This window comes from Phoxinus phoxinus (assembly GCF_949152265.1).
Source record: "Phoxinus phoxinus genome assembly, chromosome: 11".
In the NCBI taxonomy this organism is placed as follows: Eukaryota; Metazoa; Chordata; class Actinopteri; order Cypriniformes; family Leuciscidae; genus Phoxinus; species Phoxinus phoxinus.
Genome location: NC_136886.1, coordinates 1,407,587 through 1,426,982, shown reverse-complemented (window position 1 = coordinate 1,426,982; position 19,396 = coordinate 1,407,587). Strand labels below are relative to the sequence as shown.

General features: G+C 37.7%; 1 protein-coding gene across 2 annotated transcripts in view; it reads left to right on the top strand.

The window, feature by feature from the left end:
• The window catches only part of dctn2 (dynactin 2 (p50)), a 19,364-nt gene extending 708 nt beyond the window's left edge, over window positions 1-18,656 (top strand). For both annotated transcript variants that reach the window (XM_079627468.1, XM_079627467.1), the window contains exons 2-14: window positions 1,037-1,105; window positions 4,968-5,064; window positions 6,844-6,905; window positions 6,981-7,079; window positions 8,201-8,361; window positions 9,493-9,643; window positions 11,619-11,684; window positions 12,379-12,417; window positions 13,470-13,547; window positions 14,111-14,182; window positions 15,562-15,664; window positions 17,137-17,228; window positions 18,143-18,656. In XM_079627468.1, coding sequence (XP_079483594.1) covers window positions 1,037-1,105; window positions 4,968-5,064; window positions 6,844-6,905; window positions 6,981-7,079; window positions 8,201-8,361; window positions 9,493-9,643; window positions 11,619-11,684; window positions 12,379-12,417; window positions 13,470-13,547; window positions 14,111-14,182; window positions 15,562-15,664; window positions 17,137-17,228; window positions 18,143-18,229 — 1,176 coding nt within the window. In that variant the 3' untranslated portion in view covers window positions 18,230-18,656. The remainder of the gene's footprint in view (window positions 1-1,036; window positions 1,106-4,967; window positions 5,065-6,843; window positions 6,906-6,980; window positions 7,080-8,200; window positions 8,362-9,492; window positions 9,644-11,618; window positions 11,685-12,378; window positions 12,418-13,469; window positions 13,548-14,110; window positions 14,183-15,561; window positions 15,665-17,136; window positions 17,229-18,142) is intronic.
• Window positions 18,657-19,396: the final 740 nt, after the last annotated feature.

Below are 19,396 nucleotides of genomic sequence, written 5' to 3'. Positions count from 1 at the left end.
GCTGTAAGTCTATGGTGCTCAATTAAGATGGGTTTTTAATTACAGGCTTTTACATTTACATTTACTCTTTAAAATTACATCCATAACTATTTTTATTCTGTTTTTCCCCCTACTTTTTTGGCATATTACATGTATATAAAGTTTGTGTGTCACGGTACAGTACCGGTCAAAAGTTTGGAAACATTAACGTTACTATTTTTTTATGCTTATGAAAAAAGTCTTGCTCATCAAGTCTGCGTTTATTTGATTAAAAATACAGAAAAAACAGTAATATTGTGAAATATTCAAAGCTGAATTTTCAGCATCATTACTCCAGTCTTCAGTGTCACATGATCCTTCAGAAATCAGTATAATATGATGATTTATCAATGTTGGAAACAGTTGTGCTGCTTAATATTTTTTAATAACCTGTGATACTTTTTTTCAGGATTCATTGATGTAAAAAGAGTTAATAAAAGAACAGCATTTATTTAAAATAGACATTTTTAATCACAGCTTTGACATAAACTTTACGGGTGAAACTCAAAAAATATTGTGCAAAAGTTCATTTATTTCAGTAATTCAACTTAAAAGGTGAAACTAATATATTATATAGACTCATTACATGCAAAGTGAGATATTTCAAGCCTTTATATGTTATAATTTTGGTGATTTATGGCTTACAGCTTATGAAATATTGTGAAAAGGTTTTCATAAGCTGTAAGCCATAATCATCAAAATTCTCTATAAGTCTATATAATAGATAGTCTAATTTTCCGAGTTTCACCTGTACATAAAATTATATTAAAATAGAAAATTATTATTTAAAATGTGAATTATATTTCACAATATTACTGTTTTTTTCTGTATTTTTGATCAAATAAATGCAGGCTTGATGAGCATAAGAGACGTCTTTCAAAAACATAAAAAATAGTAACGTTTTACTGTGTACACACACACACACACACACACACACTCGGATCTAAGTCTGTTATATGCCTTTGACATTATATTACTGAAGTGACATCATTATTAAAATGTCATAATTTCCCCACAGGCCTCCAACGAGCCTGACGTCTATGAGACGAGCGATCTGCCCGAGGATGACCAGGCGCAGTTTGAGTCGGTGAGCATCTGTGTGTGTGTGTGTGTGTGTGTGTGCAGTGACTCACATTAGAGCTAATTCTACTCTCCCTCCCCGTTCACTAACCCACCATCCCCGTTTGACCCGCTCCGGACGCTAGTTTGTGCAAGTAAGACGTCCATGATTCTCTAATACAGGAAATGCATGGGTTGAAATCTTCCTGCCTGTTTTCTAATCAGGGAAAGTCGCACAATTAGAAACGGGGTGTTTATTATTTTATCTTATTTTAACTAAGAACAGGTTCTTTACAACTAGTTTTGCCTGTGTGTGTGTGTGTGTGTGTGTGTGTTGTGGGCTCATTACATTATGATAAAGGTGTGAGTTGGTAAAAGTGCGTCACAGGTTGTAACCTGCTCTATACAGTTATTCAATTATAATGAATAACCTCGAGGACTCAATGTCTGGTTCATTACTCCTGTGATATTATCTCTTTGTTTATAGAATATGGCTCATGTATTCAGGGTTTCTAACTTCATGCTGTTTGTTAGAACTAACACTAACTTCCTGAGAAATGGTGTGGCGTGACGTTTAGCTGTTAAAGTGAGTTTTAAGTAACAAATGGTGGTAAATTTGACAGTTTGACAGAAGTAGTGTGTGTGTGTGTGTGTGTGTGTGTGTGTTTCACTAACTTCCTTCTATCACTCTGCTTATAGAATATGTTCTTATATTGTATAAAGCACTTTGCGCTTAAAAGTGCTATATAAATATAAATGTACTTCTAGGGCTGCACAAACTCTTTGTAAGAAAAATATATATCATTTGCAATTTTTTTAAGAAATTTTATGATGTAAAATGCAATTTAAAAAAGGTTTGCTGTGCTTATTTAACGGGCTGCACAATTTGGCCAAAATATTATATATCAGTATGAATATAAAATAGCAATTTTAAAAATATAATTTTTTAGTATTATTATTAATATTACCAAATAAAAATATTTTCGAAGAATATAAATATTTTAATATTTTACCATAAACCCAGAAAGTATTTAGGAGAAATAATTAGTGCTGGGCAACGATTAATCGGATCCAAAATAAAAGTTTGTTTATATAATATATAATAAAGGGTACCCTGTATAATTATTTTGTATTTATAATACACATATATGCATGTATATAAATAACACTTTTTTCTTATCAAATATTTATATTTACATATAAAATAAATTATGTAGAAATATATATACATGCAAATATTTATTAAATATATACATGCATATATGTGTGTATTTATACAAAAATAAACTATAATTTTATATTAAGTTGTCATTGTTACAGTGTAATTATATATAATACTGAGTAATATTAATTAACTACATGTACTCACTGTAGGGTTAGGGTTTGGTTGAGGGTTAGTAGCATGTAATTATGTTAATTTACTGTTATTACTATGGTAAGTACATGTAACAAGGACACCGTAAAATAAAATAAAGCCTGTTTTTTCTTTGTGATTTGCGATTATGGTTTTATGTTGATGAGTTGTGCAGTCCTTCTTCCTTCCGTCTCTCCATGTGTGTGTGACTCTGATCTTATTCCTGAAGTGATGGAGTCTGTGTCACTAACATCTGCTCTCTTCCCAGAACACCTCGACTAATGCTCGTTTCCGTAGACTGTGTTTGAGTGCGTTCAGCATTTGCTCTTGTGTAAAACAGGTGGAGATAACATTACCCGCTGACCCGAGAGCAGTTTTGTGTTCATAGGATGATCAGATGGAGAAACGCACAGTCGTTAGTCAGTATCAGTTGTGGGAACGAGCCCCTGCGGCTCTTATTAAGACTGATGAAATAAACAAGCAATCCAGTGATGCTCACAACAACACAGCGCTCTGTTCTCCCTTCCCTTCAGCTCCTGTTGTGCATGTCATATGATAACTACATTAATATCTCTCTCTCTCTTTCTCTTCCTCACTCTCTTCTGTTTTTCTCTTTCTCTTTTGCTCTAACTGTCTTTGGGGACCCAAAGGAGCTGGTAAGAGTTTCTGATTCCCCTTTAACACCCAGTGACTCTTCTAAACCAATCAGATCGCGATCTGTGCATGTGCATCTGTGAACTCCACACGCATTTGGACTAATGCTTCCCCCTCTGAGCATTAATGTGATTGGCAATATTGAGCAATAATTAATGCCCTGTAAAGTGCAGATGCATATAGATCTCTTTAATCCCTTAACGGTCACTGCCTTAACTATCATATATTTTAATAATCATCATAAATTAGGTATCATTCGAAAGCTTATAAACTCACAAATTCATCCTGTGAAAACCATTTTGTAATTAGACATTGTGTTACCATGGAAATGGTACTTTAAAATCATTTTAGCTGGCTCCTCCCCCATGTGGGCGTCGCCAGGTATCATATTTCAAAATTTATTTTAACTAATTTATTATCATGTAAGATATCGTCGGATAGGTCTGATTCTTAAGGTTCCATATTTGGTGACTATATTTTGTGATATAAGTGATATTTGGACAGAAATGTATTAATTTGCTACAGGAAAATGCATCAAAAATAATTCAATGGAATGTGGATTTTTTGGTATAGAACAAAATCTTAAAATCAAAACTTTTTGTGATATCAACTTCAAATTTGGGACACAACCTTGTTAGATTAATGGCTTTTATTTTATTGTAATTTTATTGTAAAAATAATTTGTAAAATATATTTTATATAAAATAAAAAATGTTTATGAAATAAGTCTTATGCTCATCAAGCCAGCGTTTATTTGATTAAAAATACAGAAAAAACAGTAATATTGTGAAATTGTCAAAGCTGTTTGTAATTTTATAGTAAAAATACTTTGTAAAATATATATATTATATAAAATAAAAATGAAATAAGTCTTCAAGACTGCGTTTATTTGATTAAAAATACAGAAAAAACTGTAATATTGTGAAATATTCAAAGCTGAATTTTCAGCATCATTACTCCAGTCTCCAGTGTCACATGATCCTTCAGAAATCACTCTAATGTGATGATTTATTATCAATTCTGGAAACAGTTGTGGTGTTAAGTATTAATTAATACTTTAATTAACATATTTTATTAACAGTAAATCTAAACTTTCATAACTTTTTCGTACTTTACATAGGTCTATATTCTAAAGCAATATTGAATTACAAACATTTAAGTTTGGATAGTGCATTTATTCTCATAAAAGTCTGTATATGCAACATATGTGCTTTAAATGATGGTGAAAATGCTGACATTCCCAGCCAATTAAAACAGAAAAGTGTCAAATACCGTGTGAGTTCACCGTACGCTTGCATTCATCAGTCTGTGGAAGTGTGTGTTCATGTTTCTCCAACTTAATGGCCACAGTAGACGCCTCAGAGCAACGTACTGACGCTTCAGCTTCATAGTTTTCTTTCATAATGAACTTTTAGTAGTGATTACTAAATAAAATGTACATTTAAAGAGGGGATTGAGCCGTAGAAAGCACCCTAGTAGTAACACACTAAACCGTTTTGCAGTCAAGCATAGATGTTTTCACTTCTCTGCAGTATTTGGAGCTTATTAAACCCCGTCGGCTTGAATCTCTTCCTGTCAGATTGATGTGTGTGTGTGTGTGTGTGAGTGAGAGGATAAATTGTTTGGTGCACGCACTGATGCATGATGGTCTACGAGTCACGTGTAGACGTGTTTCTGTTTGAGTGAATTAAATCAGTTGAGCTCCACAAAAGTCCTGTGTGATTACGGCACGCACGTCACTCTTAAAATCAACATTGCAATCAGCCACGCCCCTTCTGTGGGAGGGGCTTAGCTGCCTCAGCCAATCAGAGCTTCAGAAGCATCTCTTTTATGATCAGCTGCATGCGTTTCTCGTGTGATTGGTTGATAACTCGTCTCACAGGAGGAGCTGTGCAGCGACAGCGTGGAGCGGATCGTCGTCAATCCCAACGCCGCTTACGACAAGTTTAAAGACAAACACGTCAGCACCAAGGGTTTGGGTGAGTACAGCGGTTTCTGTAAGCAATTCTCACAAAAGACTGTTTATATTTGTTATGTTTGTTGTTGTTGTTCTCATTTGTTACACTGTTTGTAATCTAAACTTTAAACTAGAGATGCACCGATTGATCGGCTGGTGACCGGAATTGGCGGGGTTTTTTCGGCGACCGGCCGGTCAGTCGAGAAATATGCCGATTTTATGCCGGTCAAATGCACTCGGGCGCCGCATGATTAACATCACGCAACATCAGCATCACACGCACACACGGAACACACATGTAGGAAACCTCGTGAATTACGGCCATGAGCAGCGGTGAAGCGGGTTTCGGCGCCGAGTCTATTTCTGCTGCTCAGCCAAAGTGAAAGCACATTTTTGATGGACAAAATAAATATGATTTCACACAAAAAGTGCCCAAAATGCACAGAATTTGCACGTCTAGTGTGTTTGAACAAGAACTAGAGTAGACCATGTCAGAAAAGAAAATGAAAAAAGAAAGACTCAAATATTTATAGAAAATTTACCCAATTAAACTTGTTTTTATTATTCAGTTTGGGTAAAAGTATATGGTGTTTTATAAAAAAATATATAAAGAAAATAAATATTTGTGTGTGCTGTAAAGTGGCTAGAAAAAATGAAATCGGAATCGGCTTAAATCGGTATCGGCAGATCAAAGAAAATTGTAATCGGTGCATCTCTAAAAACTTCACTGGTCGTTGTCGTAAGAGACGAGATGCATTCGAGCTGTTATAATGACTCAAAAAACCCGTCTTGGCTTCTAAATGGTGTTTTGATAAAGATGGTTCGTTTATAATTGATCTTTGGCAACAAAGTAAGGATTTGATCAATAGTATAGTTTACAGATATGTAAATTCAGTCAGAGAAACTGGATCTGGTTTTGCTTGTGTCTGAGTCTGACTAATATTATAGTAAACAAAAACCATTAAAAAAATGTTGCTTGAAATGAGAAAAAAATGACCAGGGATGAAATAGTGTTTAAAGTCAGTCATTTTATTCCTTAAAACTCATCTTTGATCACCAAAATTAAATATTTAAACGTTTTTTTTCTTGAAAATCTTCATGCCTTAAAATATCTTGAATGTAACTCGACACCCTTGCCTCATTTAGTATGTGCGGTTCTATGAATATGCAAATGAGCCCCGCCTCCACTCACTCACTCAGAGATCCACTGGTGGACGATCACACGTTGATCTGATTGGTTACAAGGTAGTGTGTGACGTCAGAAACACCAGCGATTTCAAACCGTGTGTTTGAGACTGTCTTTGGTTCACTGCAGTTTTAAGCAGAAAATACTCAGCAATGCTGTCGACTTATGAACTTACACATGTGTGTGTTAAAGCAGATTAAACACACCACATAGACACATAAACTACATTAAAAGCTGTATTTTCACCAAATATATTTTATATTTATTTTACTAAAATAATTTTTCTTAATACAAAATGACTAAAACTTCAAATATAAAAAAAATATTAAATAATATAGGCCTATATATATGAAAACCCAAAATTCAAAATCAGAATACCGGTATATGTGTTCTTTTCATAAGCTGTAAGCCATAATCATCCAAATTATAACAAATAAAGGCTTGAAATATCTCACTTTGCATGTAATGAGTCTATATAATATATTAGTTTCACCTTTTAAGTTGAATTACTGAAATAAATAAACTTTTGCACCATATTCAAATTTCTCAAGTTTCACCTGTACAACTATAACACTATTTCAATGATACTAAAATAACTCTGGTGATTGTGTGCAGATTTCTCGGACCGCATCAGCAAGAACAGCAGGGTGGGCTACGAGTCTGGAGAATACGAGCTCGTGAGTGACTCGAACCGCTTCAGTTTAATGGAGTCCCTCATCGTTTGTTCTGATTAATGTTCTCTCGTCCTGCAGTTGGCGGAGGGCTGTGGCGTGAAGGAAACTCCTCAGCAGAAGTACCAGCGGCTGGTGAACGAGATTCACGAGCTCTGCCAAGATGTGGAGCGTATTCAGGTCAGAAACAAACATCGGCTTTTCTCTCATTTCCCGAGTTCTCATATACTCTCACCATCTGCAATATTCGCATGAAATTTGATTTTAAAAAAAAGAGAAAAAAATTACATGACTATAAATAAGTAGAAAAAGACAATAATAGTGGAATTTAATAGAAATGAAAAAAGTAATAAATAATAATCATTTATAATAATACTTTTTCACAGTATAAGTTGGTTCTTTATACCGGAATCTATATCAGTTATTTTAGTTTTATTCAAATTTTCATATATTCTTTAAATTTTATTATGTGCTTTTGTCATTTTATAATTTTTTTGTTTTTAAATATTGCTATTTAGGTTTAATTAATTTACATTTCAAGTTTTAGTTTTTATTGAAACATCTGCGCCTCTTTCATTCACGCGAGTTCTCAAATCACCATCTGCGACATTCCATAGAAAAGATACAAAGTGTCAATTTTGGTTTCATGGTGACTTTAATTATGTGACGTTAAAAATTAGTCATCTAATTTTTTTTCCTTCCCAAGACGTTTTAACTTTTTACAATCTAATTTGAATTGGAAAAATAAGGCTGATTTTATTAACTCTTATCTAACTGCTAGCTGGTCAAACTAGTTATTTTTTCAAATATATTTATATATATATAATAATTATTATAAATTTTTTTTTTTTTGAGTTTTTTGTGATTTTTGCTTTTATTGTGATAGGATAGTATAGAGTGGACAGGAAGTGAGGTGGGAGAGAGACAGGGGACGGGATCGGGAAAGGTCCAAAAGAGCCGGGATTCGAACTCGGGTCACCCGAAGCGCACCGGCGCTATATGTCGGCGCACTACGCATGAGGCTATCGGTGCCGACGTCAAACTAGTTCTTAAGACAGTCTTAACATAGTGGCTAAGTTGCTAAGTATGCAACTGACCCCTGCTTATAGTTCATCAAATAAAGATGAATCACCATCTGCAATATTCCATAGAAAAGATACAAAGTGTCAATTTTGATTTCATGGTGACTTTAATTACATGACTTTTGTTATTCACTTTGTTTCCGCCCCTGAAGATAGCAGTGCTGCTGACGTTCATGCGTGTGTGTGTGTGTGTGTGTGTGTGTGTGTGTGTCTCTGCAGGTCACCACTAAAGAGAGCAGTGCTGAGGAGCGCTTGACTCCGGTGGCGTTGGCTCAGCAGGCGGCGCAGCTCAAACAGCAGCTGGTTTCTGCTCATCTGGACTCTCTGCTCGGACCCAACGCACACATCAACCTCACCGACCCTGACGGAGCTCTGGCCAAGTGAGTCCAGACTTCTGTGGCCGTCTCACTCACATGAGAATTAGTGACAGAGTTTTCATTTTTGGGTGAACTATCCCTTTAATTGAAGCATCAGCTTCAGCGTTAAGGCCATTGCACACTGAGTCTGAAATTTTCGTATGCGTTTTTTCGTATTCGTGATTCGGTGGCTCTGAATTGTCAAAGCACCATTCAAAGCACCATTCAAACTGCTTGTTACGGATGCGAAAAACGCAGAAAATCGAACCCGTTTCGATTTTTTTTATGACGGACGAAAGTTTCGGAGTCAGTGTGCAAGCGTGATTGACATAACGTGAGGTCGTATTTATTTTTTAACGTGCGAAAATTTCGGATGCGAATTTCGGACTCAGTGTGCAATGGCCTTTACCCATGCGGCGCATTGCTGGTCAGCTGAGCCTTGAAAAGTGGCACTCAAAGTTTAAAATAATTGTTTCATTACATCTATCATTTAATGAATCAGTGTTTTTGAATGTGTTCGTTGAATGAATGGTTTAATGACTCACTCAAAGAGTGCGCTGACTGACAGCCTTTCAGTGCGCGAGACGAAGACGATGATGATACCGGTGAAATATCAGCAGAAAGCCTCTTATCCAGTCAGATTCGAGGATCAGACCTAACTGTTATATATATATAAAAAAGGCTAATGAGCTTATTGTCAGGTTTATGTTCTGTTATGAGGACCCTTATTTTGACATTCTCTTCTGTTTACTTTACTTCCTGTTTCAACGCTGTTTAGTTTCGGTTATATTGGTTACTGAAAATGTCCTCGTTTTAGTGCCTACTGACCACATCGTAACACTTATTTATATAGCAAACACATTTAAATAAATCAAAATAAATAAATAAATGTCGATAATACCGCATATCGCGCTATTGAGCCACTCAAAATTAGCGCATTGTATATTGGCTAATGTAACCTTGTTCAGAAATGGTGACAAAAAACAACAATCTTAAACTTAAAAAAAAAACGTATTTCTCGTTAAACGACATTTAAATAAACTAATATTCGAATATTAGATTTTTATGAACTTGAATATTCGAATACAATAATTTTACTTGCTACACAAGTGTATGTGTGTGTGAAGCATCTCTTCTGTGTTCCTCTCGGCGCAGGCGGTTGTTGACGCAGCTGGAAGTGGCGCGGGGCGTCAGGAGCGGTTCGGGGGCAGAGGGAAAGACAGCGCCACCCAAAGGCCCGGATGGAGTGATTCTCTACGAGCTTCACAGCCGACCAGAGCAAGAGAAGTTCACCGAATCTGCCAAGGTACGGCTTCGTTTAACATCCGGCGTACCGGTGGAGCGGATCACAGAATACATAGTTCGGATCATTTACGGTTTTTGAGCCACGGACCGGATCATTTTTCGGATGGCCTACCCCTAACCCCGCCCCTAAACCAATCATACGATGGCCTACCCCTAACCCCGCCCCTAAACCTACCCGTCACTGGGGTTAAGACCAATCATACGATGGCCTACCTCTAACCCCGCCCCTAAACCAACCCGTCACTGGGGTTAAGACCAATCATACAATGGCCTACCTCTAACTCCGCCCCTAAACCTACCCGTCACTGGGGTTAAGACCAATCATACAATGGCCTACCTCTAACCCCGCCCCTAAACCTGCCCATCACTGGGGTTAAGACCAATCATACGATGGCCTACCCCTAACCCCTCCCCTAAACCTACCCATCACTGGGGTTAAGACCAATCATACGATGGCCTACCCCTAACCCCGCCCCTAAACCAATCATACGATGGCCTACCCCTAACCCCGCCCCTAAACCTACCCGTCACTGGGGTTAAGACCAATCATACGATGGCCTACCTCTAACCCCGCCCCTAAACCAACCCGTCACTGGGGTTAAGACCAATCATACGATGGCCTACCTCTAACCCCGCCCCTAAACCAACCCGTCACTGGGGTTAAGACCAATCATACAATGGCCTACCTCTAACTCCGCCCCTAAACCTACCCGTCACTGGGGTTAAGACCAATCATACAATGGCCTACCTCTAACCCCGCCCTTAAACCTGCCCATCACTGGGGTTAAGACCAATCATACGATGGCCTACCCCTAACCCCTCCCCTAAACCTACCCGTCACTGGGGTTAAGACCAATCATACGATGGCCTACCTCTAACCCCGCCCCTAAACCAACCCGTCACTGGGGTTAAGACCAATCATACAATGGCCTACCTCTAACTCCGCCCCTAAACCTACCCGTCACTGGGGTTAAGACCAATCATACAATGGCCTACCTCTAACCCCGCCCCTAAACCTACCCGTCACTGGGGTTAAGACCAATCATACGATGGCCTACCCCTAACCCCGCCCCTAAACCTACCCGTCACTGGGGTTAAGACCAATCATACGATGGCCTACCCCTAACCCCGCCCCTAAACCTACCCGTCACTGGGGTTAAGACCAATCATACAATGGCCTACCTCTAACTCCGCCCCTAAACCTACCCGTCACTGGGGTTAAGACCAATCATACAATGGCCTACCTCTAACCCCGCCCCTAAACCTGCCCATCACTGGGGTTAAGACCAATCATACGATGGCCTACCCCTAACCCCGCCCCTAAACCTACCCGTCACTGGGGTTAAGACCAATCATACGATGGCCTACCCCTAACCCCGCCCCTAAACCTACCCGTCACTGGGGTTAAGACCAATCATACGATGGCCTACCCCTAACCCCGCCCCTAAACCTACCCGTCACTGGGGTTAAGACCAATTATACGATGGCCTACCCCTAACCCCGCCCCTAAACCTACCCATCACTGGGGTTAAGACCAATCATACGATGGCCTACCCCTAACCCCGCCCCTAAACCTACCCATCACTGGGGTTAAGACCAATCATACAATGGCCTACCTCTAACCCCGCCCCTAAACCTGCCCATCACTGGGGTTAAGACCAATCATACGATGGCCTACCCCTAACCCCGCCCCTAAACCTACTCGTCACTGGGGTTAAGACCAATCAAGGATGACTATACGGGACTAAAAGACACACGTGTGGTCCGGATAACCGTATAGTTCCCTATTGTTAGTTTCACTGCTTCTATTGTTCTCATTTGTAAGTCGCTTTGGATAAAAGCGTCTGCTAAATGAATGAATGAAATGTGTGCCGAAACATGGTCCGTACTGATCAACTGCGATCTGCTCCACCGCTAATCCGTTGTGATGTCACTTCCTGGTGTGTTTCTGACGCTGGTTCTCTCTGTGACTGTAGGTTGCAGAGCTCGAGAGGCGATTGGCTGAACTGGAGATGTCCATCGGCTCCGGCTCGGATAAACAGGTGCACGAGACACCAGAGCTGATGCTTTTAACCCTATAGAGCCACATATTTGATTCATGAATTTCTGATGAACATGATCTGATAAACCTGTCAATCTCCTCCAGTCCTTCCGTCTCTGACAGTTTAGACTCAGTTTAATTGTACAAACGTCCTTTCAGTCTTTATGATCTGAAATCTGCACTGATTTTTATCAACTAAACATAATAATAATTTCAATATTGTTAGTAATATTTAAACTGGACTAAAGGTTTGCATGATTATCCAGACATCATTTATTATAAAAATGATGAGTATCAAATATGACCATCAGGCTTTTGAGGAAGGGTTATTTCTTCATTTCTCAAGCATCATTGTATTGGGTTATATGTTTTAAAACTACAGAGCTTTGAACATATAACTAAACATTTAAATATAATAATGATCTTATTATAAGATATTGATATTTATGTGCATTTTATGTAAGTATCTGCTACTGATATAAAGATCTCATTGATTTACAAGCATCAGAATTTCATATAAACATCAGAATCTGCATATTTTTGCTCAGTTTGAGTCTCTGAATAAAATTGACCTGTTTTTCCTCCATATTCTCACAATATCAGAGACTATGAGCCATAAACGCCTGATGCATCAAATATTATACTCAACATAAAACACATATGCAAACTTTTGAACCTTTTGTGTGTTTTTTCAGGGTCCGCTCAGTGCCGGGGTCCAGGGAGCCAGTCTGACGGTGAACACACACACACACACACACACACACACACACACGACGCATTAATGAAAATAAAAGGAGTTTAATGCATGTTAGTGACTGTGGAATCACCAGAAAATACAAAGATAGCACATCAGGAGACCACTTGACAACAATGTTGTTTTCGTCAACGATGACGATAGCGCAATTATTTCGTTGACGCACCTTTTTTTTATGACGATAACGTTACGATGACTAGCTAAAAATGGCTCTAAGGTGACTAAAACATGACGAGACGTTTTCGAGTTTTCGTTGACGAGACGAGATGGAACGAAAATGATTATAAGTCTGACGTTCACAATGTCATTTCTGCCTATTCTGCGTGAAATCGGTCTGTTTTGAGCTAAAAAAAAAGTATCAGCAATGCCGCATTCTAATCGTTGTTGTACGATGTACGATCAATAATGAAAAAAATCCCATAATGTACGATAATTTCAGAATTACCCGCAAATCTGAATCTCTCGGAATCTAGATAGAGCGAGCAAGAGCGCGCATGTGTAGCGCGCGCACAGCAGAGAAAGGGGACGAGAGACCTTGCGTGTGTGTGCTAGTGTGCGTGTGTGAAGCGAAGCGCATGTAAGGACCCAACCAATCGAATTATTCAGAAAGTCTAGTTTATTATGCAAAGGTTTTAAGGTTAACTGTTGTTTTATGAATTGCAACTTGCTGCAACCTGTCAAACCTAAGCCCATTTCCAATACTTTTTAACCTAAATTAATTTATTAAAGACTAATTTTTTTCTTTCTTTTTTTTATACTAAAATTGACTAAAACCTTTTTGTGTTTTCGTCGATTAAAACTTGACTAAAACCTTTTTGCGTTTTCGTCGACTAAAACTTGACTAAAACTATCAAGTTTATAAGTGACTAAAATGTGACTAAAACTAAAAAGCATTTTCGTCAAAAAGACTAAGACTAAAACTAAAACTAAAAGGGCTGCCAAAAACAACACTGCTTGACAACTTGAATTGCTTGATGTAAAATGAGTGAATGTTGATATGTGATGGGAATAATAATCTTTCATAACTCACAGGACACTATCGAGCTTCTGCAGGCTCGTGTCAGTGCGCTGGACGCCGCCACACTGGACCAGGTGGAAGCCCGATTACAGGTAAACATAAGGATTCATCATATGAGTATACAGTCAAACCAAACTTTATTCAGACACCTTCAACATTTCTCAGTTTATTCGCTATAGTTTGAGTTATTGTCATTTTATTACCATTTTCTAGAGTTATGAACCCAGTTGATATTTGACAGGTTTTGTCCGTCCTTCTGTTAGACTGTCTCACACATGAATTATGTTGAATATCTGTCAGCTGGTAAATTTAACTACACAATTATATAATACCAGTTTAGCTCAACCAGTGACCAAGCAATGCTTCATTGTGTTCAGTGTGTGTGTAAAAAGAGCATTAGCAGTTACAGACAAAACAATTCAGCAGAACATGTGGTCAATTTTTGGTCCCAAATTTGTATACATTTTACTGGTAGTCACTTTAAGAGTATAATATGTCACAGTTTACTTTAATTTGCTCTCCTCACTTACATTGATGAACTATAGTGTCCTGAGTGCAGTCAGTAATGATATCTGGTGTCTGAATAATGTTTGGTGTGACTGTATATGGAGCTGTTGTTGTGGAGACTGACTGCGGTGTGATTGTTTTTCTTCAGAGTGTTCTGGGGAAGATGAATGAGATTGCCAAACACAAGGCGGCCATCGAGGATGCGGAGACCCAGAATAAGGTGCGTCCCACATGACTGTACTGATGACATCATCATCATATGTAGTATGACCAGGGCTGCGTTCCAGTCCACTTTTAGACACGCACTTGCGAACTTCCCTAAGCACTTCCCTGCCGCCATTTTTAGGTGCGTTCCACTTCGTGAAGTGGACGAGGGAAGTTTATATGGACAGACCCTCGATTTTACTCGAGCGAGTCTACTTCATATGTACACTTCAGGCAACTATATGTCCCACAATGCAGTACAATTGTGACGTTTTAGGTCACAGATCTCGTCTAATCACCACTACAACAAACAACTCTGATATATTAATTATAATTTTTTTATACATTTGGATGCTGCATTAAACAAATACATTCTTACAGGGGAAATAAATTAAAATAATAAATCAACTCCACAGCTGATTCCAAGTGATCAAAGGCTTAGCGCGTTCCAATTCAGTCCATTGCAGTTTCCGCCAGAAGTGGCACTCATGCAACGTAAGCAATGACGTACATCCGAGTGAACGAGATGGAGGGAAGTTAGCAGAGTAGGCTTGTTTGAGATGCGCCTTGCCTCGCCTGAAATGTAGTCGAGAGTAGGCGGCTGAAGTGAGGGGAGGAGTGAAAAAAGTGAAGGACAGTTATCTCTTCTCGCAGTGGATCTGACACCTGTGAGATCAAAGATGGATATCGCGGGATTCACGCTCGTGCACAAGTGTTGCTAATAAACTGGATGTAATTTAAGTTCTGTTGCTTTTATATGAAAATAAATATAATGAACAAGACACCCAAAGCACTTGTTATTTAATCCCATTCCAAATAGGCTACGTGTTTATCAATATATTTTTTTTCTTTAATACAGACATGTTTTTTTTATATAGGCTATATATATTTTTGATAGAAAATACATAATCACATAATCCATATGAGATCGCACTGTCAGAGAGTTTGGGAATACTCACACATAATACACAAAAACACGAAATCAGAGTTTTAAATTCAAACATTTTAAAAGAGAACATTACATCACGGTTGTTTAAACCAATGAGCATTAAGCTGTGTCGTCAGCAAGTCGTTGCCCCATCAGAGCAACCGCGCGCGACTGCAGAATCCGACACGTGCGGCTTGCGCTCGCGAGAGTTTTTTTTACATACGTCAGCATGACATCAGAGCCAGGCGGACCGCACTCGGACACATTTCTAACCGGCATGCATCTCGCGTTGATCACCGGTGATCGGTTCTGCGCAGAGTTTGCTCATCTCAAACAAGCCTAATGGCATGACAATTTTGGACTGGAACGCAGCCCTGGTGTCGTGTACTGATGACATCATAATCAGAGTCTCGTGTAGTGATGACGTCATCATCAGGTGTAGTATGACCAGGTGTGGTGTGTTCCAGGTGTCTCAGCTGTACGATGTGGTTCAGAAGTGGGATGCGATGGCCACGTCCCTCCCGCAGGTGGTGCAGAGACTGACGGCTGTCAAAGAGCTGCATGAACAGGGTATTCTTTCACTTCATATGCCTTTTTATAATGCATTTCACTGCTACTTTTGGTTTGCGATTCGAATATCCTTTTAATTGGCTAGAAAGAGTATGCAAAATGTCAAAAAATGTCAAAATTTTTCCTAAAATGGGAACTCATTTGCTTTCTGCAAAATATAATAATAAACATTTTTTTATAAAATTGTTCTTCATATTATTATTAACCCGCAAAATAAATAGTACTACTAATAATACAATTGTTGTTGTTATTATTAATCCCCCATCCAAAATTTTTATTTATTATGTAAGGGATAATGTATATCGAGGCAGTTGTTATAGCGAAACACCGACCTACCTTACATGGCTACCTACCAAATAAATCAATAATTTAGCACAAAATATTGATTTAAAAAGGAATTTATTGATTTAAAAATTATTTATATGGCTTCCGCTAAAGAAAATAGTCCGTTCCGTCTCTACAGTTAGAATCCTGCGTCCATGGCAATGCTCTGTTATATTTAGCAACGGTGTGTTATCAAGAAATAACAGGCCGCAGTCTACATTAGAATTCAACCAAGCCATGTAATAATGTTATATAATAATTATTGTTTGAATATTTTGAGAGAGCGTACATGAGAAAATAGGAGAGAGGCCATTCATGTCCAATTTACAACTAGGAATTTTTCAACCTGGAAACTCGTCTTTATTATAATTCCAAAAATGTTTTTGTTATTATTAGTAATAATAATTACAGATCATTGTAAGATAAGTGCTATAGCAGATAAATATTTTATTATAAATTATTATTAATCCCCCCCCAAAACAATAACAAACCTCATCAAAATAATAATAATTATTATTAGAATAATTGCAGATTGTTTTAAGATGATGTTGTTCTACAGCTGAGACATAAAGAAGAGCTAAACATTTCTATACAGTTTCATGAGATTCACTGTCTAAATACAGTAGGGCTGTGCGATATTGAAGAAAAATGCGATAACTCCTTAAATAATGCGATATTCGATATGCGATACGATAATGCTTAAAGTGTGTAAAATAAACTTAAATTATCTTTAAAATGATATAACCTACATGTGTTTCACATTCTTTTTATGACAAAAAAAACATCCTTATAACTTCTGAAAGTGAACATCAGTGTTTTACTGTAGCATAAGAAGTGTTATTTAACATCAGTGTAAACCTCAGGGCTTCAGGTTATCCTACATTAGCTTTATTTAATAAAAGATACTGAATCATAAAATATAAAAATAAAACATTGCTTAAATTTCATTAAATATATCCTGATACTTATTAAAGCTAAAACAAACTTTGTCTTTTGTTCATGACCCCATTTATTGCAAGCTGTTGCGATATGCATATTGCGATATATACATTTGTGATATTTCGATAAATTCGATATATTGTGCAGCTCTTCATGCCGTGTGTACAGGTGTGTGTTATTGCTTATGCTTTCCTCCTGTGGTGTTTCAGCGATGCAGTTCGGCCAGCTGTTGACCCATCTGGACACGACACAGCAGATGATCAACAACTCTCTGAAGGACAACACCACTCTCCTGACGCAGGTATCGCTCGTGACACACACTCGAACCAACGTTTATTCAGACTCCTTCAACATTCCTCACATTATCAGTTTATTCGCTATAGTTGGTGATAAAATATGACAGAACTCAGTTGATATTTGACTGGTTTTGTCCATCCTTCTGTTAGACTTTCTCACACATGAATTATGTTGAATATCTGTCAGCTGGTAAATTTAACTACACAATTAGATAATACCAGTTTAGCTCAACCAGTGACCAAGCAATGCTTCAGTGTGTTCAGTGTGTGTGTAAAAAGAGCATTAAAAACAAAACACTTCAGCAGAACATGATCAGCTCAAAGTGTCCCAATCATTTTTGGTCCCACATTTGTATAAATGTTACTGGTAGTCATAATTTTTGGATATAATATGTCATAGTTTACTTTATTTTGCTCTCCTCACTTACACAAACGTGACTCTGGACCCCAAACCCAGTCTGGAGCCGCACGGGTATATCTGTGGCAATAGCAACTATACATTGTATGGGTCAAAATTATACATTTTTCTGTTATGCCAAAAATCATGAGGATATTAAGATCATGTTCCATGAAGATATTTAGTAAATGTCCTACCGTAAATATATAAAACATGTATTTTTGTGAGTGAATGCAGCACAATCGTGAACATAAATGCACAACTTTAAAGGAGATTTTCTCAATGTTTAGATTTTTTTGTTCCTCAGATTCCAGATTTTCAATAGTTGTGTCTCGACCAAATATTGTCCTATCCTAACAAACCACACATCAATGGAGAGATTATTTATTCAGCTTTCATGTGATGTATAAATCTCAATTTCATAAAATTGACCCATGTGACTGGTTCTGTGGCCCAGGGTCACACATGAACTATAGTGTTCTGCACACACTAGTAAAATAAAATATTGAATATTTTTCTCAGGTCCAGCAAACCATGAAGGAGAACCTGGTGGCCGTGGAGGAGAACTTCTCCGCTCTGGACCAGAGGATGAAGAAGCTCTCCAAATAAAGCGTCTCGCGTGACGTTCCTCACATTAAACTCCAGCTCTTTTTCTCATGTTTTCTTTTTCCGCAACGTTTAGATGAAGTTCGAGACCAAAATGTTTCACACTACAAACATCCTAAAGCTTCACCTTTCCTCCCGAGACGCTCGCTCTGTCAGATCCTGTCCGTCACACACTCGTACCGCCGGTGTGTGAGGCGATCCGATGACTCCTGTGGCAGAGAGAGAGTCGAAGCACTTTTCCATCATGATGGACGTGGACTTTGTTTCGGAGGTGTGTGTAAATACAGGCTTACGCGTACTTTAACTTTAACTTGTTCTCACGAGAGATCGCTTGTAACCGTTATTGTATTAATGTGTCCACAAATTATGATAATTTTCCAATATAGAATTTCAAAGGCATCTCTGGATAATAAAATGCTTCCAGAAATCAGTTTCATGCTCTTGGTGTTGAATGTTCACATGTGTAGAAAACCTTTTTTACAGGTTAGAAATCAATTTTCCTGATATTTATGATTTAATCCTTTCACTCACGATATATGCATTGCTTTAAATCATTATATATTATTTTCACGTGGACATTAGTGTTCTTCAGCTTAGTTTAGTCTCAAGGGTTTTTAAATTCCGGTCAATATGAAGGATATTTTTGTTGTGTATAAAACACACATGCTTCAAAATGTTAAAATGCATATTTCCACGACAGTACAAGGTGATGTTTAGCGGTTATGAAGAAACTAATAAACAATAGTGTTCACATCAGCAATCGATCTCCCATCCGCCATGTTCAAAAATTCAAAGTGAGATATTTCAAGCCTTTGTTATAATTTTGATGATTGTACAGCTTATGAAAACCCCAAATTCAAAATATTGTGAGGTTTCCATAAGCTGTAAGCCATAATCATCAACATTATAACAAATAAAGGCTTGAAATATCTCACTTTGCATGTAATGAGTCTATATAATATATTAGTTTCAGCTTTTAAGTTGAATTACTGAAATAAATGAACTTTTGCACCATATTCTCATCTTTCCAGTTTCACCGGTATGTCCAATTTCCGACTTGGAAACTTTTTTAACGTATTTACGATAATTATGATATCATGTGGTCAATAAATATTTTAAGAGGCTGTACTTGATAAAATATGTGAGAAGCCGTTCATGTCCTATTTCCGA